Here is a 24,735-nt window from a genome sequence, read left to right as displayed (position 1 = left end):
TTTATTTGATTGTCTCATGTGTTTTGCACTTTGCAAAACGTTCGAATGAAAAATAAAGAAAAAATAAATAAAATAAAATAATTACACATAAGTGAAAAGGTGTGTGTATATGTGTGTGTGTGTGATATGTACGTCTATAAAAAAAAAAAAAAATTAGGAATAACAGTGTGCGAAATAAGTATTAATTAGGAAAACAGAGAAATATTTCGTTACGAATTAAACAAATATCAGAGAGAGAGAGAGAGAGAGAGAGAAAGAGAAAAAGAGATATTTAATTTAAGATCGTTCCTATGATCAAGAAAAGCAAAAAAATCAATAAATTAGAGGAGTCAACGTAACTCCCAGTACTCCAACCACATTCAATTTCTGTTTTCAAGACATTCGATAGTGACATGTTATTTTTGTTCATACAAAAGGTCTCTCGAAGGTCATCGTCCCAGCCATTGTCCCAACAATTAAATTCGTCGCCTTCCTCGCGTTCGAAATTATTAAATTCACCGTAAGAATTGCATCTGTCTTCTTGATACTGTCTATGCTTTCTCTGCCACATTTCAATCCATCTGAAAATAATTTTTCATTATTATTCATTATTAATTATAATACAAATCGAATAATTATGATAATGTACTAAGTCATTTTAAATATTAAATTAATATACATTTTATCACATGTTATTTAACAAAAAATATTTTAAAATCACATAAAAGAATTATTTTACGGTAATAAATATATGTTATGTATTAAAAATATAATACACATATATATATATATATATATATATATATATATATATAATTAATATTCTAAATTTAAAAATATATATAATTAGTATTTTATATATACATATATAAATACTATATATATATTTATTTATTTATTTACTTATTTATTTTTTTATATTATGAATCATTAATTCAATATATGAATCTTACCCAATATCGCAATCACAATTCATATAAGTACCAGCGAGTCTGAGCTTCATGAGAAATTGTTTTCTCGGTACACCAGGCTTATGACCAGAGGACGGATTATGAAGCGTTCTCGTATCAGTATTGTGAAGGTCAATCGTTATATTCCTTACCCATTCAGCATTAATAAACATTTCTTTTGGCACGCTACTTACGCTGGTATTATACAATCCAAAATGTAAATGAGGATTTCTTATTCCCTATTGAGTTATGTTTAAAAAAAAAAAATAAAATAAAATAAAATAAATAAATAAACTTATCAATTAAAAATAATTAAATATAATAGTAAAGATATATTTAATTACTAACGCGTAATATATCCGAATGAATAATTTTCAAAGCTTTCCCAGTGAGCGTGATATTATACAATTTAAATGGAAATTTTCCTTTCATTTCTTTCTGCAAATCCGTCTCATTTTCAACCTATAATAACATTAATAATAATAATAATAAATAATAATAATAATAATAAATAATAATTATAATAATAATAAATAATAATTATTATTATTTTATTTATAAATATTTGATTGGAAACTATGAAACGGGCGTTGAATGAAGATAAATAACTAAACAAAAACGCCGTTTTCATAGTTTCCAATCTAATAGATCATAAACAATGGCAATTGTTAATTTAAATTCTTCATATATTTACGTCAATCAACAAATCCCTCAAGCCATGATTGTACTCCAGTATATTTGGAAAATTGAAATTTTTTAAACCCGTATAAGCTGTTATATACAATCTACGTAATTTCGTTGCCTTGCAAAGGGCACCTGCCTATAAAACAATACAATAATACAACAAAATAAAATATCTTTTAATATCTTTAAAAAAAATCCAGATGCAAAGTTTTTTTTTTTTTTTTTTTTTTTTCTATATACAGTATTTTGTCGCGAGATAATTATTTTCTTGCTAAAAGAAAAGAGAAAAAAAAAAAGAAAAAAAAAAATAAATAAAGAAGAAAAAGATGTACTTCGAACGTCGACAAAGATAACCATCGTATGTCCAATTCTTCAAGGCTATCCGCCACCCCTAAGAAACTCGTATTGGTTATGGCCGTGATCGGATTATTAGCAAGATTAAATGTCTTCAATTCTGGAAGTGTGTGCGTGATCAAAGGTACCACCGTTAAATCATTATAACTTAGATCCAAATAATGTAACGACGTTAAATTCGATGCCATTTCGGCTGGTATCGAAGCCAATTCATTGTGTGCCAAATATAAAGTTTGTAATCGCGTTAATGGTAATTCCGGTACCTGAAAATAAAATTTCAAATCTATCCCTAATCTCTTACGAATATTTTTCTATCATTAATTCTTTTCTCATTCTTATATAATATCAGTGCAATGTATATACAGGGTGTCGAAAAAGCATGTGATCAAATTTATAACTGAATATTGTTGAGATTTAATGGATGAAAAAAAAAAATTTATATAAATCTATATCCTGAAAATGTTTTATCAAAAAGATATATGTATATATATATATATATATATATATTTTTTTTTTTTTTAAAGATATTTATGATTTATTGCGTCAATTATTAGAAATATTAGAAAATTTCTCTTTCCTGTAAGAATATAAGGCTTTTCATTCGTCGAATTAATGATCCCCGTATGCAAATAATCAAATATTCCAATTGTATTAGAAATAATGATAAATGTATTTTGAATACATTTTGAAAAATTCTTTCTTCCATTTTTATCGTATTTTTATAAACGAACTCTCATAAATAGAAATTCAAAAACGTTGAGTCAGGTGATATAAAAGAGACCAACTGTGACTGTTAGCCAAATCATTAATTCGACGAATAAATCATACAAATATCTTATATATACATATATATATATATATTTTTTTTTTGTCAATAAATCAATTTTTGGACGATAAATTTTTATGAACTTTTTCTCATTCATTTGATCTCAGTAATATATAATATAAATTTATTCCCATGTTTTTTTGACATCCTGTATATATACGATTAAATATAAACATTAATAAATGTACAAAGTGTTCATTAATATTTCATATGTGATCATTAATATATCATAATATTTCATAATCAAAGAATACTCATAGACAATATTTTATATTTTTGATAAAATATACCCATATATTATATTCATTTCCATTTATCATTTTCTCTTTCTCTCTCTCTCTCTCTTTCTCTCTCTCTCTTTCTCTCTCTCTTTCTCTCGCTATTTCTATCTGTTTATATTCATAATAAAAATACGTACGCTCAATAAAGAAATATTACTTAGACCAAGATAAAATAATGTATCCTCCAATCCGTGAAATGTCCTTCCACGAGTTTCTAATATCAATTGTTTATTATGGCTTAAGTCAAGATGTGACAAATAAGGTAAATCGGAAAATACTCCGTCGTCCAGTCTAACTAAACGATTATACGAAAGATCCATCCATGTTAATCCCTAAAAAAGAAAAAAAAAAAAACAAAACAAAACAAAAATTAAAAAAATAGTAACAAACAAATAAACAAACAAACAAACAAACAAACAAACGAGCAAGCGAGCAAACAATTCAAAATCAAAATTTGATAATCGATAATAAATACAATATTTTCTACAATGTTTATTAATAGCAAAACTTTGATCAAAATCAAAGAGTAAAAAATAAATAAAGAGAGAGATAGAAAGAGAGAGATAGAGAGAGAGAGAGAGAGAGAGAGAGAGAGAGAGAGAGAATTAGTCTTACTCTCAATCTGAAAATAGCATCGGTCGTGTGAATGCCTGACAAAATATTCCAAGACAAATCTAAAATAGACAAACTCAATGCCGCAGATATTGACATAGTTTTAACAGGTAATCTCATAAATTGATTATGAGATAAATCAAGACTCTCGATGATGGCATCCGTGAACATATTGTCAGGTAGGGTTCTCAATTTGTTATGGGACAAATCAACGATACGTAATTTTTTTAATGGTCTCAATGCCTCAGCCGGTAGGTCAACGATGTTATTCCACGAAAGAAATAAGACCTGTAGATTCTTCGTATTTCTAAAGCAATCGAAATCGACCTCGATTAAATCGTTGTGACTTAAATCTAGCCATTGGAGATGGGGCATATTGCCAAATATTCCTTGAGTCACATTGGTCAGTTGATTATGCGACATGTATAAGTGACTAAGAGAATATTCCACCGGTTTAAAATAGTATTTCATAATGTCGGATATATTATTATAACTGAGATCTAATACTTTGATGTTGGCTTGAACGTTGCCACCAACTGAAACGAGAAATATCATTTTTTTTTTGCTTCTATTTTTTTTTTTTTTTTTTTTATGATAATAGCATTGCTTCCTTACTTTTCAGATATATATATATATATATATATATATATATATATATATATATATATATAAATATGTGAAAAGTAAGGAAGCAATGCTATTTATAGAAAAAAAAAAAAAGTTTTTTTTTTTTTTTATTTCCCCTATAATCAATTCTACGTATAATATATGAAAATTTTTTGGATCAGATTTTTCTAATCATATATGACATACGTACTTGTAGTTGGCGGTGTAAAGGTCGTACTATTGATCCACAATTTTGGTATTACATTATGACTAACATTGACTTTGAACGAGGATAATGTTCCTACTTGATCGAACGATGTCAAATCGAATTCGTTCAATTCATTATAAGCCAGATCGAGAAATTCAAGGTCTGGTAAATTCTTGATACAAAACAAACGTATATAGTATCATATCATTAATGGGTTTATATGAGCTCGTTGATTTTGAAAGTGGGGCAAATTCATTTTGTGAAAAAAAAAAAAATTTAATTAAACCTAATCTTTATCACAAATTCATATAAAATTTATACTTTTTAATCGATTCACAAGAAATATCTTTTAATGTCAATATAAATTTCATACTAATTATCATTTATTTCGACAACGATATTTATTACGTGTTGTGATTTTAAAAATGAGACGAAGACCATTGGCGTATATCGTAATCATGATTTCTTTTTTTTTTTTCACCCAACAGGAACAACCATTAATTGCATATTAAATTTATATGAAATAAGATCATAAAACAAAAAAAAAAGAAAAAAAAAATATAAAATAAGTCTATTACTGCTTATCAATTTTTTTTTTTTATAAATTTTTTTGTTCCTTATTTTTTTTCTTTTTTTAGTTTTATCGTAGCTTTTACGAAAGAAGTGTGAAATGTTGAAAAGAAAATAAATAAGTAAATAAATAAAAATATATTCAATAACATCATAAAAAAAAAAAAAAAATATAAAATATAATTACAATTTATTAATATTTTTAAACTTATTGAAATGGAAATCATTAAATATCTAGTAATAATATAAATTGAATTTTTTTAAAATTCACTTTTAAAATCAACGAGTCAATTATATATCATCGTCATAAATCAAATTAATATTTAAGATAAATTAATACCTGAAATGCTTCATCGGTAATATCATTGATCTTGTTACCACGTAAATCTATATATTTCAAACGATTCATGTTCATAAATGCACGCCTCTCAATTCTCTTAATGGCATTATCCTCTAAATTAATCGTCGTTAGGGACAACAAATCCACAAACGTATGTGTCTGTATGCTCTTTATCTGATTATATGCAAAATTTACCTCCTCGAGCATCGAATGTATGTCACCCTGAAATGAAATTAAGTTCAATAGATTAATACGATTAGGCTAACCAAGATTAAAATAGTGGTGCTTCTTCGTAAAAACGAGATTTAAAAGGAAACATATTATATGTATTGTATGTATGTATGTATGTATGTATGTATGTATATATAAATCATTCTTTACATACATATATATATATATATTTATATATTTAAGTATGTATATATAAATTATAAATATATCGATATGATTTAACAATGAAAATACCTGAAAGGTTCCTTTTGGGATTGCATCGATTTCGTTGTCCTGTAACTCGATGCGTTTTATTCTCTTTAAAAAATGAAACGACGTGTCGGGCATCGTTTTAATTTTGTTATTACTGAAGTCAAGATGTTGAAGATTCGTTAAAGACTTGAACGGCTTATTTGGTATCTCGGTAATAGTATTCGATAAACCATGAGATATTCTCAGTGTCAAAAGAGAATTACCGACCTAAATAATTTTGTGGGATTGTTTTTTTCTTTTTTTCTTTTTATCTATTAGGAATGTATTTTTGTTTTTGCTTAGAAAAAAAAAAAAAAAAAAAGAAAAAAAAAAAAAAAAAAAAGAAAAAAAAAACAATTCCAGTTTGAATTGTTGTCGTTGTTTTCTTTTCTTCTTTTTTCTTTTTTCTTTTTTTTTTTTTTTTGTCTTTTTACCTCGGAAAATGCATCATCCTCGATACTAGAAATTGAATTTTCGGAGAAATCCAAATATTTAATTCCACGGACATGCGTGAACGCATGATTCTTTATTGTGTTCAAATTGCTTTGGATAATATGCAATTCCTTGATGTCCATGCCAAATTCTAAAAAGTTTTCTGGCACCAACGTAGGCTCCGGCATTCTCGATATCGACAAGAATCTTAAATTTCTCATTTGTCGTAAATCTTGTAAAGATATAACGGTATTTTCCTTTCCACTTAAATCCAAGTTATAAAGAGAATATTGAAAACCATTGAACACTTCGACTGTTGAAATGAAATAAATTGATTTAGTGCTCACACATACACAATTAAATTTTATTATAAATCTTATAAATTATATTTTATTATATATATATATATATATATATATATATATATATATATATATAGTGTACATAATGGTAATAAATATATAATCAGATTTTAGAAATATTTAATTTAATTACCTGGTGAAAATGTATCTATTCGATTGTCACGAAAAATAAGTGTACGTAAAAAATCAAATTCTTGAAAGATATGATTCTGAAGATTGGTTATATTATTTCCAGATAGATCCAATAATTCTAAAGAAGTTTCGAGGCCTGTAAAGTCAGCCGAATTGACGTCGATCAAATTGCAATCGCTAAAGTACAATTCTTTGATTCTCGAATCACGGAATGCTCCGCTCTGCAAAAAAGGAAAAGAAAAAAAAAAAAAAAAAAAAACAATAATAATAATAAAAAAAAAGAACAAACAAACAAAAAAAAAGCTATATATATATATTTATAATTTGTCAGAAAGATTTATTTTCTTTTTTTTTTTTTTTTTTTTTTTTTTCTGTATACCACTCTTTGTATTATATCGATAAAAAAGGGATTTAACCTCGATCACGGCCAAGGGATTGCCATTGAGATAAGTCTTATTGACTTTATAAAAATGTTGAAAATCCGTAGGCATTAATGTTGCAATCTGATTATAATCCAATCTAAGAATATCCAAGGACATTTGTACGCCCCTTAATTCGGGCTCTTGAAGTGGATGTAACATTTTGGATATTCTATTGTAGCTTAGATCAAGGACCTTCATACGTTTTAACGAGGACAATTGGGCGTACGGTATATAAACCAGTTGATTATCATTCAAATATAAATGTGTCAATTTAGCCATGCCATCTCTAAATACGGACGTATCGATCTCTTTCAAGGTATTCTCTCGAAGATCAAGAATTTCTAATGACGATAAACCGGCAAATGCATCAGCCGGAAGCTTTTCGATCGCATTACGACCAAGACGTAAGATTTGTAATGAATCTTCAAGACCTCTCCAATGTTCCGGCGCTATATTCGATATTTTATTACCTAAGAAATATATTTTATTAATAAAGATATTTAATTTCTTTTTTTTTTTTTTTTTTTTTTTTTTTTTTTTTTTTTTTTTTTTCATAAGTATAATCTATTAATTGAGAGAGATAATGCTAAGAGGATAAAGGGAAATATAAGAGAATGAAAAAGAAATAATACCTGTTAAATCGAGTAAACGTAATTTTTGCAAATGTCTGAATGATTTGTTGGGTACTTTGAAAAGTCTATTGTAGGGTAATTCTAATTCCCATAACGATCTCTCAAGCCCTAGGAAAGCTTCGTCCGGGATGTCGGCCAAGGGATTATGTTTGATTTGTAACTTGTAAAGACCTTAGGAATACGAATTGCATTTGACATTGTTCGAACAATGAATGTATATATATATATATGTATATATATATATTTAATATTATTACGAGAATTCATAATGAAATTATTAATGGTTAAGATTAATTTTATACGAAGAAAAATTAAAATATAATTTTTTTCTTCTTCTTCTTCTTTTTCGTTTTTTTTTTTTCCTTATTTATACCTGTATTTATGAGAAACTGCGGTTGCAAAAAGGTCAGTCCATTGTTTTCCAATTGGAGCATAAATACTTTCGATGAATTAATAGGCTGTGGTATTCTTGGCATTGGTACATTGTAACAAGAAACTATTCCAAGATCTGGTATTGCTTTTGAACAGGTACAAAGGGGATTGAAGAAACATGGTGGATATTGAACTGGTAATTCATGGGTTCGAACCATCGAAGACCAAATCATCAATAATAGAGTCACTATTAGCATCGCGTAGCCCAGCTTCATGAAAGTCAATAAATTCTGAAAATTATTCGCCTATTATAATCTTTAATATCGATCGATCATTTATCTTGTTATTAAACGATATTTTTCCTTTTAATTTTTTTTCTTCTTTTTTTTTTTTTTTCTTTTTTCTTACTTCCGTTTACAAACAGAAAAAATAATAATAATTATTATTATTATACGTTCCTAATTTTGCACGTGTAGATTCAACTTTGAGGTAAATCAAAATAACTTGCGCATTGCATGAATTCATGAATTTGTTTTTTTTTTTTTTTTTTTTTTTTTTTTTATAACGACACAATTGCAAATGCCTCTTTCAAATCTATATCTGATTATTATTATTATTTACGAGGCTTCAAAGAATGTACAGTATTTTTCTTTTTTCTTTTTTTTTTTTCTTCTTCTTCTTCATTTTGTAGTGAAAATTATTAATTCCGTCATAAATAACGAGATTTGTTCAAATTGCCTAAGAAGATTTTGTAAAACGCATATACCTTCAATTTACTTATCACAAGTGCACATGTTGATATTATTTATGAGATGTGCAAGATCAAAATTAATAAGTATTAAAGCTTGGAATAAAATAAAAATCTAAATTAATACGGTCCGTGCCATGTGTACCACCGGTGGTACACGTTAAACTTGATCTTCAGGCCACATGTACCACCGGTGGTACAATGACGGATGGCAGTCATTTTTTTTTTTTCAAAATATCAAATGGCCTGAACGACAAGTCCAAGGGAAAATGACTTGAGCACGGAACGTGTTAAATAAAAACGATCGAATTTATAATTTTCCAATGAATCGATTATATAATTCGAAGATAGAAAACATTGAATGATAATTGAATATCAAAGTGATAATTTTAATCGTTACCATATTGTCTGGGTAACTCCTGCTATATCAGAGATCACTTGTTAATGATTTAAACTGGACAACACGCTTTCGTACACCTCGAAGGGCCAAAAAGTATGCTCCAACTGATATATTCACATTGACTGATGATAGTCAACTAGTTACTACTGCCCTAGTACACATTTTGGTTAGAAGTATTATCGTACGGGATAGGGCTTCAAAGATGCGTAAAGATTTACAGTGCTTCTCTTTACGCGATTAAATGCTACGATATTCCATTAGCTCATTTTCAAACGAAAATAGTTGCGTAAAGAGAATAAGCCTTTTTATTCTTTAATGAATTTCGCTGAGCATTATAGTCGAAGAAAGAGAGAGGAAAAAAAAGGAAAAAAAGGAAAAAAAAAAAGAAAAAGAAAAAAAGAAAAGAAAATAAAAAAAAAAATCGGATCGAACTGAAATGCTCGAATATTTTTTATATACATGTGTGTATATATATATATATATCGTAAATACGCGGTTCAAATAAATATCGGCGATATTTTTAACACGTTCCGTGGCAAATCATTTTTGCCTGGACTTGTCGTTCAGGGCCATTTGATATTTTGACTAAAGAAAAAAAATGACTGCGTGTACCACCGGTGGTACACGTGACCCGAAGATCGTTTAACGTGTACCACCGGTGGTACACATGGCACGGAACGTGTTAATTTCGATAAAAAGAAAAAAAAAAGAAAAGGAAAAAAAAACAAGACAAGGTTTGCTTATTTCTTCCTTTCTTTTTTTTTTTTTCAATGTTCAGTTACAAAATGAATCAACAGACATTTTTTTTTTTTTTAAATATATCTCGCGTATTAATAATTTATTTTTCTCTTTTTTTTTGTTTCGTATTCAAAATGACACGCGGAATTAATTCATGTAAAGAGAAATACAGATGTTCTTTTCTCATAAAACGAATAAATAAAATAAATGTTTAATTGTTTTCATTTAAATGACGCATTCGATATCATCTCATTATATTCGTATCCGTTTAATAATAAAATAAATAATAACAGAGAAAATTAATATAAATAAATTCTAATTCCCCAACTCTGCGAGATGGATAAAGAAAAAGATAAGGAGAAATAATATCTGAAAATGATAAATGTAACATTTAAATATGTTAAATTTAACGCATTATATTGAAAAAAAAAAAAAAAGAAAAAATATATATATGAGCTGTTGATTTTGAAAATGAACTTTTGATAGTCCATTTTGTGAAAAAAATTAATTAAATTAGAATAACTAATTAAAATAATTAGTTAAATCTTATCGTAAATTAACATAAAATGTATGTTTTTTAATCAATTCACAATAAATATCTTTTAATATCAATATAAATTTATTACTAGTAATATATTTCGATAATGATATTTATTGCGAGTTGATTTTGAAAATGAAATCAAAGTTCATTGGCTCATACCAAAATCATAATTTTTTTTTTTTCATTAATCATATATCAAATTTATATGAGATATGATCAGAACAAAAAATATCAAATAAGTCTATCACTGCTTATCAATTTTTTTCTTTTTTCTTTACTAATTTTTTCTTGCTTGTTTCTTTTTTTTCCTTTTTTTTTTGTTTTTTAGTTTTATCGTAACTTTTTGAAAGAAATATGAAATATTGAAATAAAAAAGAAAAATAAGTAAATAAAGAAAATATATTCAATATTTTTGTTATTATAATTATATTTAATTCGAAGAAAATCAAATTGTTTTCAACGAATCATTGCTTTTGAAAATGAAACGAAGTCCTATATAAAATCAAAATTGATTTTTATTCCATCCAACATGGAATAATCATTAATACGTATATTAAATTTACGTGAAATAAGATCACGAAAAAATATAAAATAAATTTGTTTAGTAATACTTTTAATTTACGTTACAATGAAAATCATTAAATATTTCATCAATAACATAAAATGGACTTTGTCCGAGTTTTAATATCAACAACTCATAAAATATTAATACGGATTTATAAACATACAGGATTATTGTTATAGTATAGTGGATCACAGGATTATCGTGGATTCCATGAGACGCATGGAAGATATTAGGAGAATACGATAAATGTATAAAAAAAAAAAAAAAAAAAAAAAAAAAGAAAAAAAAAAAAACAACGGAATATATTAACACAAGTTATATAAAATCTGTAATATTTCCACCTGACAAAAGGTTCTTTATCCGCCATTAAAATATAATTGCATAACTCTCTTCATATTTGTAACATCCACATATACAAAAATGTTCATTCATACGTAATATATATATATATATTTGCGCTTGTATGTGTTTGTATATATATATATATATATATATATTTTTTTTTATATATATATAGAGCTATATGTATATACGTATACATATACAAATTGTCTACAATGAAATCGCTCTAATTTCACGAGTGATAAGATAACAAAAATTTAGCCGTTTCATTGTAAATACTCTGTATATACATTTATGTATATATATATACATTATATATATACATAATATATATATATATATATATATATATATATATATATATATATATACATTATTTGTCCGGCTTTTTCTTTTATTACTACATGCAATTATAGAATTTCTACCAGTTTATAACAATAAATATTGTACGTATGTATTAAAAACAGTAATAAAAAATATGTACGTATGTGTATGTGTATATCTATACATACATATATATATGTATATATATATATATATATATATATATATATATATGTATACATATATATATATATATATGTCATTTAATATAATGACTGTTATGATACTTTCGTCATTCTCACATAGTTTTGTGTAAATTTCCATTGCGAACGTTCGCAGATTCGGAAGAATTTTTCTCGGAAGAATTTTTCTCGGAAGTTCTTGACTCTGGAAGACGTGGTAAACGTGGTAAAATAATTATAGCTGCCAATCCCAATAAATGTGGTAACAGGTACATATACCTGTGAAACAAAAAAAAAACAAAAAAACCATCAAAATTATATTCTGCAAATTTCATTGAATTATTATCGATCGATGAAATAATAAAATAACTTACAGGTACAATTGAATACTTGGTAGGAACTCTAAGAGAACGAAACTAAATGCTATGTAGGCTATAGTGATTCGGGTTGCGAGAAACGTTATTGCGTCGTAAAAGAGTTTCATGTTTTTCGTGCCCAAAAAGTACGGCCTAGCATAACGGCGAACCTAAAATCAACAAACAAAAACAATTCTGTTATAACGATTGAAATTATCCAATTAGAATGAAGTTATGTTACGAATGTATATATAAAAAAAAAAAAAAAAAAAAAAAAGGAATCGACGTGTCGAGAAACACAGGATGGTCTAAAAATGTCTTAAGCGTATTTCTCTTTTTTCGTCAGATTAGAATATTAAATGAATTTAGGAAGTAAACGATTGAAAAAAATTCTGAAGGAAAAAAAATTAGCTGAAAAAAAGGGGGTATAAAAAAAAAAATGAATAATCTATTTTCAAAATCACCTAGGAACTCTTTTGACCTATCTCGAAAAAATATCTTTGACACATTCTATATATTTATCAATAATAAATAAATAAATAAATAAATAAATAAATAAATATATATATACATATGTACTTACAATACGAGCCACTAACGTAAAATAAGCTCCATTGGCAAATGTAAGATAATAACCAGGATAAAAACCGTGCCATAGAGCCGACAAGGCATACGTAAATATCATTCTTTGTTTTTTCATTCTATCGTAAACGATAGATCTCAGCCATCTATTGGTTCCCATGTTCCAATTATTTATACTGTCTCTCAAGCTGAGCGAAGTCTACGAACGAATATCAAAGAAAAGTTATAAACTGATAAGAAACGTGGAAAAGAAAGATTATTTTGTATCTAAAAAAAAAAAAAAAAAATTATGATATTATTAACCCTTTGATTGTTATGGACGCATATATGCGTTTGTCCAAAGCGTTCGCTCTGGACTATGGGCGCATATATGCGTTTGGCAATTTTTTTTCGAACTCCCTCGCGTGCGCGCGCATGCGCGCGTTTGAAACAATTGCAACTTAAGATATGATTTATATTTTAATGTTTTGATTGTAAAATAATTAATTAATTCTTATATTATATAATTAATTGACATATTCAATCGATAGAGTTAATATTAACGAAAAAAGTATTCCATTCTTAATGAATCGAAAATGGATTGGTTAACGATTATTTGCACCGGAAATTATTATATATTCAACGTTCAAAGAGTTAATTATAAAATTGTTACTGTGCATTCGTTTATGCGTGGATTACCTCGAAGTTAATAACATTAACGTTGGCGAATTTATCCCAACGAGGTTCACCATTTTCTTTATACCCATCGAAACCAAGTCCCGAATTATTACAAATGGCGTCGGCGAAGATCCATGCGTGATAATATTTAAAACGAACCATCATAGTCGCTACGTATATATACCACAGTTTGTATAATATCGTTGTCTCTTCTAAAAATTCTTTGTCTAAAACAAAAAAATATAAATAAATAAATAAACAATAAAAAAATTACCAAGTATTCATTACGAACAAATATGTGAAACTTATTAAAGGAAATAATGTGCCATAATCACCTTTTACTTTTTGAATCGAGAACGATGAAAGGAAGGAAACGAAGAAAGCAGCGCATATTAAACTGGCTATCACTTTTTTAACAACAATTTTCCTCAGAGATGGTTCCAAGTTAATCTCATTAATACTCTCCTCCGAATTCTGATTATTCTGATTCTGAAAATATAATATACCGTGTTAATAATTTCACGTCTCCTTGGGTTTTCCTTTTCTCTCTCTTTTCTTTTTTCTTTTTTTTTTTTTTATTTTTTTTTTATTTTTGTTTTCTTTTTTCTTATTTTATTTTATTTTATTTTACTTTATTTACTTATTTATTTATTTATTTATTTTTTCTCTTTTTTTCAACACACTATGTATTATTCAAAAGACAATGATCTTACTGTTAACGATTTAGTAGCATGTTTAAAATGATCCCCCTGTATAAAGTCAATATAGTCACGATAAAATATTACTGGACCCGCCATTAGAGCTTGAAAGTGAAAGACATAACTGAAGTACTCCGTCATGGTTGGCATTTTACTAGAATAAAATAAAGAAGAGACGTGTGTGTATATGTATATTTATACATATGTGGTGTGTGTGTGTGTGTGGGTGTGTGTTTGTGTATTCTATTAATTCCCCTCTGCCTATTTTTTTTTTCTTTGTATTATCTACTTAATCCAAAAAACTATTACTCCGAAAGTATAATTATAGAGAATGAAGTGTAAAAAAAAGAACGATATATATATATATATATATATATATATATATATATATAAAATATGAGAAAAGTAAAATGAGAAAAAAAAGAGCTAAATCACTTTGTACTAAGTCAAATATAAGATAGCTACTAATCATAAGACAAATGTGCATGCCAATGCAAGTATTACAATAAAAGATCAAAATCATGAACAATGACGATTCTACTTTCGTTTTTTTAATTACATATTTTTATTATATATATATTCCCATGTGTGCAAAGTATATTAAAAAAAAATAAAAAAAAAAAAAAAAAAAATAAAAAAAAAAAAAATAAAATCAAACAAAAAATAACAAAAAACAAAACGTAAGCATTAACTATATGTATGAGGTCAAAATTTCCTACGTTTATATATATATATATTTACGCATTCCTCTCGATATTAATTACTAACAATTTAATATAAGAGAGCAAGAGCTTTAGCGTCATTCATATTTTGCGATAAAATATCGTGTCACCTAAAAAACCTATAAACAAAAAAAAAAAAAAAAAAAAAAAAAAGAAAACAGAAAACCAGGAAAAAAGAAGGGAGAAAAAAAAGGTCAACTAAAAGCCATGCTTAATTATCATGCTTCTCTATATATATAATATATATATATATACACACACATGTATATATATACATATATATATAAATATATATATATATATATCATCACATAAATATGCGTGAAAGACTGGGATTTAAGTCTAACCAACGCGATGAAGCTCTTCCTCGTTTAGTTCCACATCCTAAGTATTTCTTGGACTCGGTTTAATTATAAAACGCGTGCACTCACTAGACAGCTTGTTGCTGTTGCAATGGTGTTAAATCCTCCTTTTTGCGGGCCAATCCATCATGTATGCTATACGCTAGACTCGTTACTTTTTGCGTGATCACCATGAGAGGACCTAAAATATATCATACAATGGAATAAAATAATATTCTGAAAAATTTTTAAAATATACAAAATATGTTCCATTATTATCGACAAATTTTTATCAATGATAATTCTAATAAATCTTTAATAATTTAAAATTAAAAATGTCTTGTCTAAACGTACCAGTAATGTCTAGAGTATACATCCCATAACCGTAGAGTTGTCTGTGTACATGAATAGTAGACAAATATGCTAACGCAACGATAAGAACAGACCTAAAATATATATATATATATATATATATTCATTATTAATTAGTTAAACTTAATCAATTGAATTTTATTATTATACCAAAAATATTTGTAAGATTTGTAAAAAAAAAAAAAAAAAAAAAATTAATTTATTTTTATTATTTTGTTTATAAATCATCTTAAAAAAAAAAAAAAAAAAAAAAAAAAGTATGTCGCGCCTATGATTGGGCAACCCTTTATACCGTGTCGGTAATGTCCCTTGCTAGCACCATCTATCGGTATGAAAATTTTTTTTATAACCCCTCAATTGTGAATCACCAAAGTTAAATAAATATATCTTAGTGATATATAGATAAATAGCACTCGTAAGCGACATTATTATCGAAAAAGTATGAAGTATGAAGTATGAAGTTCATTCTCATAGAGATACAAGAACTAATACCTATATAAATAATTATTCATTTATTATTGTTATTTATTTTATTCGATAATTCTCGACGCATAAAAAATCCTGGGAACGAGTTTAAAAACATTTTATATAAATAATATAAATATATATATAAATAATATTACCTTTGCATACAAATTGGATTTTGTACTCTCATCGCGATATAACAAAATGAGGATAGACCCACCAAATGTATTGCCTGTCTAAAAAATATTAGAAAAATATAAGAAGATTAGACAAAAATTTAATTTTATATCATGAAACTTTTAATATAGATAATATATCGACTTTCGATTATTTATTTAATATAAATAAAATTTATCTTTACCTGCCGAAACAGAAGTATCCGAGTGCGAGACCTATCGTAAGACCAAAATAATGTCTGATAGCTGGCCCTACTATCTTATGACTAAGATATGATCTCAATAATCCAGCCAGCATCAATGCAATAAATTGTGTTATGAGGAAATTAATCTGTGGAAAAAAATATAAACATTAAATTATATATATATATATATATATATATATATATTTATATAATATATAAATTTATTATATTTTATTTATTTATATTTTAGATAATATATAAATTTCCCTAGGTATAGAAAATATATATATATATATATATGTATGTGTTTGTACATTTGAACATATATATATATATATATACATACACACACATATTTTTTTTTTTTTATACTAATAAGATAAAACCATAAAAAAATTAAGATGATAAATAAAATAGGAAATATCAGTTATTTGCATTGGGGATTTACTAGATCTAACATTAATCAGCTGTTATCTGTTATAAAAAAAAAAACTTCAAACTTTATACTGACGAAATATGAGAAATTACATGCATACATAGCTTTATTTAATGATAAGAAAATATCTAAAGATGAAAGTATTTTCTTCTGTTCTTCCCCATTTTAATTTGCTACTGTTATCTTCAGTTCTTGTTATTGTTATACCAGAAAAATATGCATTGTTTAAATGGTAATTTTTAGACATCGATCGTGACTATTGTTCTCTATATAATGATAAGTATGGCAAATGAAATGCAATAGTGTTGGATAGTGTCACGTAGTGTTACGTTTAAAACAATGGATACGATTATATGGCATATTTTAATTGTTTTTATCTGACACCTTTAAAAAAACGATTGTTTGCTATTATTCACATTTGTATATATACATACGTTATATGTGTATATATATACATGTATATATATATATATGTATACATACATATATATATACATGTATATATATATATATGTATACATACATATATATATACATGTATATATATATATATGTATACATACATATATATATACATGTATATATATATATATGTATACATACATATATAATTAACAGTAATTTAATGTTTGAATAAGTAAAGGCGCCTTTACACGTATGCGTGTAATTTTTTTAATGAAAAATATCATATATATATATATATATATATATATATATATATATATATATATATATATATATATATATATATATATATATATATATATATATATATATATATATATATATATATATATACATATATATACATATATATATATACATATATATATATATATATATATATATATAATGTATATCATCAATATACATTATATACATATATATATATATATTTTATATATATAAAATGATGAAAAGATATGATAAAAATAAAGAAAATCCTAAATAATAACCAGAATATATTTAATAATCTCTTAAAATAATATTATGGCAAATATTATTATTATTATATGTATCGGCTTGTTAACAAAATTGTTGAATATTTTCGAATTATACTGTCTGTCGAAAATTAAGTTGACTTTTTTAATTTATTATTAAATTTATTCTTTTTAATTATAATAATACAATAATTAATAAGAAGTAATAATAACCTTTAACTTTTATTACTTCTGATAAATGATTTGGCATACTTAATATAGATATTTTTTTTAATATGTCTGACGTTATCTCACTTCGTGCTATTTTAGAACCATTACGAATTTTAATGTAATGTATCGTTCCTCATAAAGATAATTTTCGATCGAGTTCGTCTTACAAATGCTCAATTGAATTTAAATCAGAACTTTGAATTGGCCAAGAAGGAAACAGTTATATGTTAATTTCTTTTTAAAATTTATTAATATATATTTTCGAATTTGGACTTCTTCGAACTTTTTTCGAATTGACGGAAATAAATATCGTTGCAATGTATTTATGTATTTTTCAGCTATTACAAAATAGCATTAACAATGGTTCATTATTAAAACAATTCCATATCATTATAGATCTACCGCCACATTATACTGTGGAAATAAAAATAATGTTGGTTTTTTGTTTTTAAAAAAAGCTTATTCATCCTTCCTCCCTATGTATTTTCTTCGTCTGTACGATCGTAATTCAAATTTAAACTAATCACTCCAAATTACGGGGCTTCCGAAATTCAATGGGTTTATTATAATAAGTGTATAATCTTTATATGAAGCTCTAAATTTTCTTTTATTTCTCTAACACTTATAAATGGCTCTTTTCTTTTCTTTTTTCTTTCCTTTTCTTTTGTTTTTGTTTTTTTTCTTTTTGTTGCAAAAAATAGCTTTATCTTTTAATAAATTTCACAATCTTGACGCCATTTTCGGCATTATTAATATTCCCGGTATTATCTATTTTTTGACAAAAAAAAAAAAAAAATCCTTAAATTATTTCCCGATTGACCAACTTAGGAATATAACTTAATAAATTTATTATAATTACTATCGGTGCATTCGTTTTTGTTTCAATACTTAACGATATACTGAGACATGATTAAAATAAAATATAAACAAAAGACAATAGGAACGAATACATATGGGGCTTTTTTTTTCTCTTTTTTTTTTTTTTTTAATTATAGAATCAGATCAAAAAATTCAAGCGTGTCAGCAGAAATACCAACACGACTGTAATATATACTTTGTAACACTTTCACATATGTATTCTAATTTAATTATTTAATAATTAAAAGATTACATTATTATTAAATTGTATATTAATATTTAATATATATATATATATATATATATATATATATTTAAAAGAAAATATTTTTTAACGAGAGATGATTAAATCAATTGATCGAAATGAACTTTAATCCATGACACAATAAAATATTAATTTGCATATCATGGAATAACGATTTAATAAAATCGAATAATGAACTTTACGAACTATGATATGCGTAATTATCTTCCTCCCGTCTTACTGATACAATTTATCCAGTCACATTAATACTTTCTATCTCAGAATTACAAAACCGGGATGTACCAAACTTTTCAATAGGGAACTTCCCGGGAATCCCTTGCGATTATGGCAAATAAAGCGAGAGGAAAACATACGTGTTACCTTATACACGATAGGAATTAGTATATAAGAGGAATACTTCGTCGACGATAACACAGAACGCTCAACGAAGTCTTAAAGAAATATATTCATCATATCTCTGCTTTAACTCGTTTATATTACTATTAACGAAGATCTTTTCGCTCATTATGAAGTTCCTAATAATATTTTTAATCGCATCGTCAGCGATTGCATATACAACTGCAGAAGATGATCCAATATTGGTAAGTATCAATGATAATAAATTTGTATATCCGATAAAAATATTTTAATCCTTCTATAGTTCTATATAATTTTTTATTTACACTTTTATACGATATATATTTATTTATATAGTGATTTTCTAAGTTCGATTTCATTTTATCGTAATCACATTTATTGTTATTTTACAAAATGAAAATATTCGAATATTATTTTAATAATATACATGCTTTAAGTTAATAGTTCATACTAGTAAAACTACATTACTACAAGAAATACTATAACTTTCAAATGAAAAAAAAAAAAAAAAAAAAAAAAAAGAAAAAAAAATTGAGTTATAGAAAGAACGAATAACTTATTTCGATTAAAGAATTTATTGGCCATGCGTCTAAATGAATTGTTCTATCATATGTAGAATCATCGTTTCCGCCGTGGAGAAGAACCTAAAGGATCAGTTGTCTTACGCGGTGAAAAACCATTGAGCGGACCCGATCGACGTGCTACGATCAATCTAGAATTACAGCGAAAACTAAACGACCACACTAGCGTGTACGGAGGTGGACACTATATGCAAGGAGATCGAGTAAGACCACACGCTGGAGTTGTTTATGAACGCAAATTTGGAAATGGCTTTATCAATGGACGTGGTCAAGTTCAACCAGGAGCACGAGGACGATTGGAACCTTCCTTTGGAATAAATGGTGGCTTCAGATTTCGCCGCGAAGCTGATCCACAGGGATCAGTTGTTCTCCGAGGTGAAAAACCATTGAGCGGACCTGATCAACGTGCTACGATCAATCTAGAATTACAGCGAAAATTGAACGAGCATACTAGCGTATACGGAGGTGGACACTATATGCAAGGAGATCGAGTAAGGCCACACGCTGGAGTTGTTTATGAACGCGAATTTGGAAATGGCTTTATCAATGGACGTGGTCAAGTTCAACCAGGAGCACGAGGACGATTGGAACCTTCCTTTGGAATAAATGGTGGCTTCAGATTTCGCCGCGAAGCTGATCCACAGGGATCAGTTGTCCTCCGTGGTGAAAAACCATTGAGCGGACCCGATCGACGTGCTACAATCAATCTAGAATTACAGCGAAAATTGAACGACCACACTAGCGTATACGGAGGTGGACACTATATGCAAGGAGATCGAGTAAGGCCACACGCTGGAGTTGTTTATGAACGCGAATTTGGAAATGGCTTTATCAATGGACGTGGTCAAGTTCAACCAGGAGCACGAGGACGATTGGAACCTTCTTTTGGAATAAATGGTGGCTTCAGATTTCGCCGCGAAGCTGATCCACAGGGATCAGTTGTTCTCCGAGGTGAAAAACCATTGAGCGGACCTGATCAACGTGCTACGATCAATCTAGAATTACAGCGAAAATTGAACGAGCATACTAGCGTATACGGAGGTGGACACTATATGCAAGGAGATCGAGTAAGACCACACGCTGGAGTTGTTTATGAACGCGAATTTGGAAATGGCTTTATCAATGGACGTGGTCAAGTTCAACCAGGAGCACGGGGACGATTGGAACCTTCCTTTGGAATAAATGGTGGCTTCAGATTTCGCCGCGAAGCTGATCCACAGGGATCAGTTGTTCTCCGAGGTGAAAAACCATTGAGCGGACCTGATCAACGTGCTACGATCAATCTAGAATTACAGCGAAAATTGAACGAGCATACTAGCGTATACGGAGGTGGACACTATATGCAAGGAGATCGAGTAAGACCACACGCTGGAGTTGTTTATGAACGCGAATTTGGAAATGGCTTTATCAATGGACGTGGTCAAGTTCAACCAGGAGCACGAGGACGATTGGAACCTTCTTTTGGAATAAATGGTGGCTTCAGATTTCGCCGCGAAGCTGATCCACAGGGATCAGTTGTTCTCCGAGGTGAAAAACCATTGAGCGGACCTGATCAACGTGCTACTCTAAATCTGGAATACCAACAAAAACTGAACGAGCACACCAATGTTTACGGAGGTGGTCATTATACGCAAGGAGATCGACTAAGGCCACACGCTGGAGTTGTTTATGAACGCGAATTTGGAAATGGCTTTATCAATGGACGTGGTCAAGTTCAACCAGGTGGACGAGGACGATTGGAACCTTCCTTTGGAATAAATGGTGGCTTCAGATTCAAACGAGATGCCGAAGAAGAAGGAAAAGAAATAGAAGAAGAAGAAGAAGAAGAGGAAATACAAGAGTTAGAAGAATAAATAAATAAAAAAAAAAAAAGAAAAAGACATTTCTATGTATGCTCGTATGAATGGTTATAATCATGTATTATCTACAAAAAAATGAAAGATCCGTGTAATTAATTATGTAATCGAAAATTATGTTGATTGTATTATCGTGTTAACGCTCGTATCTTCTATTTAAGTAACAAGTATTTGAATGTTAATTTATATTTTTCTCAAAATAAATTATTTATTAGACGAAAGTGTTGTACTATTTTAAACTTTCTTATCTATTTATAAAAACATCTCTAAGAAAGATCTTAAGAAATATAGAAACATGACATAATTATTGACATTGACTGTACATCCAACGGTACTAGTTTGGAATATACAGACGGTGTGCTGGTTTGAACACGTTATACGAAGCGGAGGCCATTGATCTCTGTTGACGATCATACCAATTCGTTCGTTCGTTCATATAATGCCAAATTGTAAATGATCCATTGCGTGTGCACGTATGTGAACAAAAAAAAAAAAAAGAAAAAAAGAAGGGGGGGAAAAAAGGAGAGAGGGAAAAAAAAAAGGAAAAAGAAATCTTATAGTACCTAGATATATTTTCATATTTGACATGAAACAAAAAATGAATCATTTAAAAAAAAATATATAATAGAATGACGTAAAATATAAATTCTATTATATGTTATATATATATATAACATTTCCTCGTATGATCAGCACATTTAACATTTATATTTACTATGTGATGATTTTATATAAAATTTTCTATAGGACAAAGGTCAACTTCCCTTTAGAACGTTTAGAATTATCGTTTCTATAACACAACATGTGAAAAACTTTTCTTTTTCGTTGGCTTTCGGTCTAACAACTAAAAGAAATATTTCTTTAGGAACGTGCTTAGAAAGTAGAAATTCTCTAGATGTCTATGTATATGGAAGAATTTTCGATATATCTTCGAAGACTGAACTTTATACTCTATTATCTTTCAAAACAATATTTCTAATATTTCTCATCTCCAAGCTGTATATATATATATATATATATATATATATATATATATATATATGTCATATTTAATATTAAAAAATTTTTTTCAGTTCATACATTTTTTTCTTTTTGTATCTTAAGAACGGATAAATTCAAATAACATTTAATATTATTAAGGATTATTTAAATATATTTAATAACATTAAGGATTATTTAAATAGATTTAATATCATTAAGGATTATTTAAATATATTTAATATTATTAAGTATTATAGTAAATATTTTTTTTTTTGTTTAATTTGTTACAATATCATCTATTATTATTATTATATTTAATATTTGGCAAATATTTTGGGATGGGGAAGAAAAAAAAAAAAAAGAAACAATCTAAAAAAAATCATTGTTGTTTCAAAGAGATCATTTATTATTTTTATCTTTAAAAGGATTAATATATTAAAACAATGAAAATACAAAAACCATGTGTGACATTTGAAACAAATTGCATAATAATATTCCTTACTATGAATTCAATTATGTATATGTATACGTACAAAATAAAATCCATTAAAGTATACACATATGATGTTAAGTGTAACAAGAATTGACAAATCATATTAACCTTGGAAACTATTTATATATTTTTTACATTAGAAAATTTAAAACCATTAGAATATATCTAACTCTGTTTATTTTTAATGTACATCAATGGTCTTTTTTTTAATTACTTATCTTATCTGCGTTTTAATTATCTAATTTTGTTGAGTATATAAAAATAAGTGAATACAAAATTAAAAAGAAAAAAAAAACAATTATATGAACAAATAAATAAATAAATAAACAAATAGAAAAAAAAAGAAAAGAAAAAGAAAACTTTTAATAATAGCATAGAAAAGTTTTAAGGAAATGAGAGAGAGTGAGAGTGAGAGTGAGAGTGAGAGAGAGAGAGAGAGAGAGAAAGAGAGAGAGAGAGAGAGAGAAATAAAAACAAAAAAAAAAAAAAGAAACAAAGAAGCATTAGCAAAAATGATAAGTAAAGTATCTATTAACAACAATTTGTATTTTCACTATTAACTCATCATTATCAATTTTATTTCAAATGAATTTTCTTTTTTTCTGTTTTTTTTTTTGCTTCGTTTCTCGTGTATTTTTTAATATTAATAATGATATCATATTATCATTATCATTATCATTATCACTATTATTATTATTATCATACTTCGTTTCGTTATTTATTTTCATTTAACAACAGATAATGGAAAATTAATGTTTAATATTATCTATATAAATTACAAATTTACGAATCGTAAATAAATTCTGAAGTTACTTACGTCCATCTATTTAAGCTGCTTACGTGTGTCGCAAGTTTATTATTAGAAACTGGTAATACTTAGACGCATCTTTCGATGGTAGTAACAGCATTGATCGCTGGGTAGGGGGTGGGAGAAGGAAAAAAAAAAATAAAAAAATAAAAAGAAAATAAAAGAGAAAATATTGCAAAACGTTCGACGATAAGAACGCAATACGAAATATAAAAGGAAAAAAGAAAAAAGAAAAAAAAAAGAAGGAAAAAAAAATCATTTTTATCTATATATAATATCTAAATATATGCATCGCCGTATCCATCTAAATAAAGCATGAGTAACCGACCGG

General features: G+C 27.0%; 3 protein-coding genes across 5 annotated transcripts in view; 1 reads left to right on the top strand and 2 right to left on the bottom strand.

Moving 5' to 3' along the window:
- Window positions 1-271: 271 nt before the first annotated feature.
- Window positions 272-12,317, bottom strand: chp (leucine rich repeat containing G protein-coupled receptor chaoptin). 3 transcript variants are annotated; one of them, XM_035868791.2, is made up of 16 exons: window positions 12,185-12,317; window positions 8,226-8,514; window positions 7,853-8,023; window positions 7,215-7,690; window positions 6,800-7,019; window positions 6,307-6,617; window positions 5,876-6,100; window positions 5,411-5,632; window positions 4,504-4,672; window positions 3,690-4,222; window positions 3,212-3,406; window positions 1,946-2,230; window positions 1,624-1,749; window positions 1,278-1,391; window positions 933-1,168; window positions 272-560 (listed from the first exon to the last, which is right to left on the bottom strand). In XM_035868791.2, the coding sequence occupies exons 2-16, from the start codon at window positions 8,497-8,499 to the stop codon at window positions 272-274; spliced, it is 3,846 nt and encodes a 1,281-aa protein (XP_035724684.2). In that variant the 5' UTR covers window positions 8,500-8,514; window positions 12,185-12,317. The 3 variants fall into 3 exon arrangements, with proteins under 3 accessions (XP_035724684.2, XP_035724683.2, XP_085520146.1); XM_035868790.2 differs by lacking the exon at window positions 12,185-12,317 and adding an exon at window positions 9,373-9,581; XM_085664020.1 differs by lacking the exons at window positions 3,690-4,222; window positions 4,504-4,672; window positions 12,185-12,317 and adding an exon at window positions 9,373-9,582.
- The window catches only part of oys (lysophospholipid acyltransferase 6), a 15,461-nt gene continuing 2,670 nt past the window's right edge, over window positions 11,945-24,735 (bottom strand). Inside the window, exons 2-11 of the mRNA XM_035868196.2 lie at window positions 16,619-16,764; window positions 16,416-16,493; window positions 15,775-15,866; window positions 15,511-15,622; window positions 14,373-14,511; window positions 13,995-14,148; window positions 13,681-13,886; window positions 13,004-13,201; window positions 12,439-12,590; window positions 11,945-12,343 (exon numbers count right to left, since the gene is read on the bottom strand). Coding sequence (XP_035724089.2) covers window positions 12,181-12,343; window positions 12,439-12,590; window positions 13,004-13,201; window positions 13,681-13,886; window positions 13,995-14,148; window positions 14,373-14,511; window positions 15,511-15,622; window positions 15,775-15,866; window positions 16,416-16,493; window positions 16,619-16,764 — 1,440 coding nt within the window. The 3' untranslated portion in view covers window positions 11,945-12,180. The remainder of the gene's footprint in view (window positions 12,344-12,438; window positions 12,591-13,003; window positions 13,202-13,680; window positions 13,887-13,994; window positions 14,149-14,372; window positions 14,512-15,510; window positions 15,623-15,774; window positions 15,867-16,415; window positions 16,494-16,618; window positions 16,765-24,735) is intronic.
- LOC118442770 (uncharacterized) lies at window positions 19,729-22,144 on the top strand. The gene is made up of 2 exons (XM_085663834.1): window positions 19,729-19,909; window positions 20,302-22,144. Exons 1-2 carry the CDS (start codon window positions 19,835-19,837, stop codon window positions 22,117-22,119), a joined length of 1,893 nt encoding a protein of 630 aa, XP_085519960.1. The 5' UTR covers window positions 19,729-19,834; the 3' UTR covers window positions 22,120-22,144.

Source organism: Vespa mandarinia, chromosome 24 (genome assembly GCF_050613455.1).
Source record: "Vespa mandarinia isolate Hongniang chromosome 24, ASM5061345v1, whole genome shotgun sequence".
In the NCBI taxonomy this organism is placed as follows: Eukaryota; Metazoa; Arthropoda; class Insecta; order Hymenoptera; family Vespidae; genus Vespa; species Vespa mandarinia.
The sequence above is the reverse complement of the archived record's forward strand: the minus strand, read 5'-3'. Positions and strand labels throughout refer to the sequence as shown.

Bases quoted from the DNA above. Each gene is read 5' to 3' on its own strand.
- chp (XM_035868790.2), bottom strand. The intron at 1,169-1,277 runs GTTAGTAATTAA...ATAACTCAATAG, and splicing joins TTCATTCGGATATATTACGC to GGAATAAGAAATCCTCATTT. The intron at 561-932 runs GTAAGATTCATA...AATTATTTTCAG, and splicing joins AATTGTGATTGCGATATTGG to ATGGATTGAAATGTGGCAGA.
- LOC118442770 (XM_085663834.1), top strand. From the start codon at position 19,835: ATGAAGTTCCTAATAATATTTTTAATCGCATCGTCAGCGATTGCATAT. The intron at 19,910-20,301 runs GTAAGTATCAAT...TATCATATGTAG, and splicing joins CAGAAGATGATCCAATATTG to AATCATCGTTTCCGCCGTGG.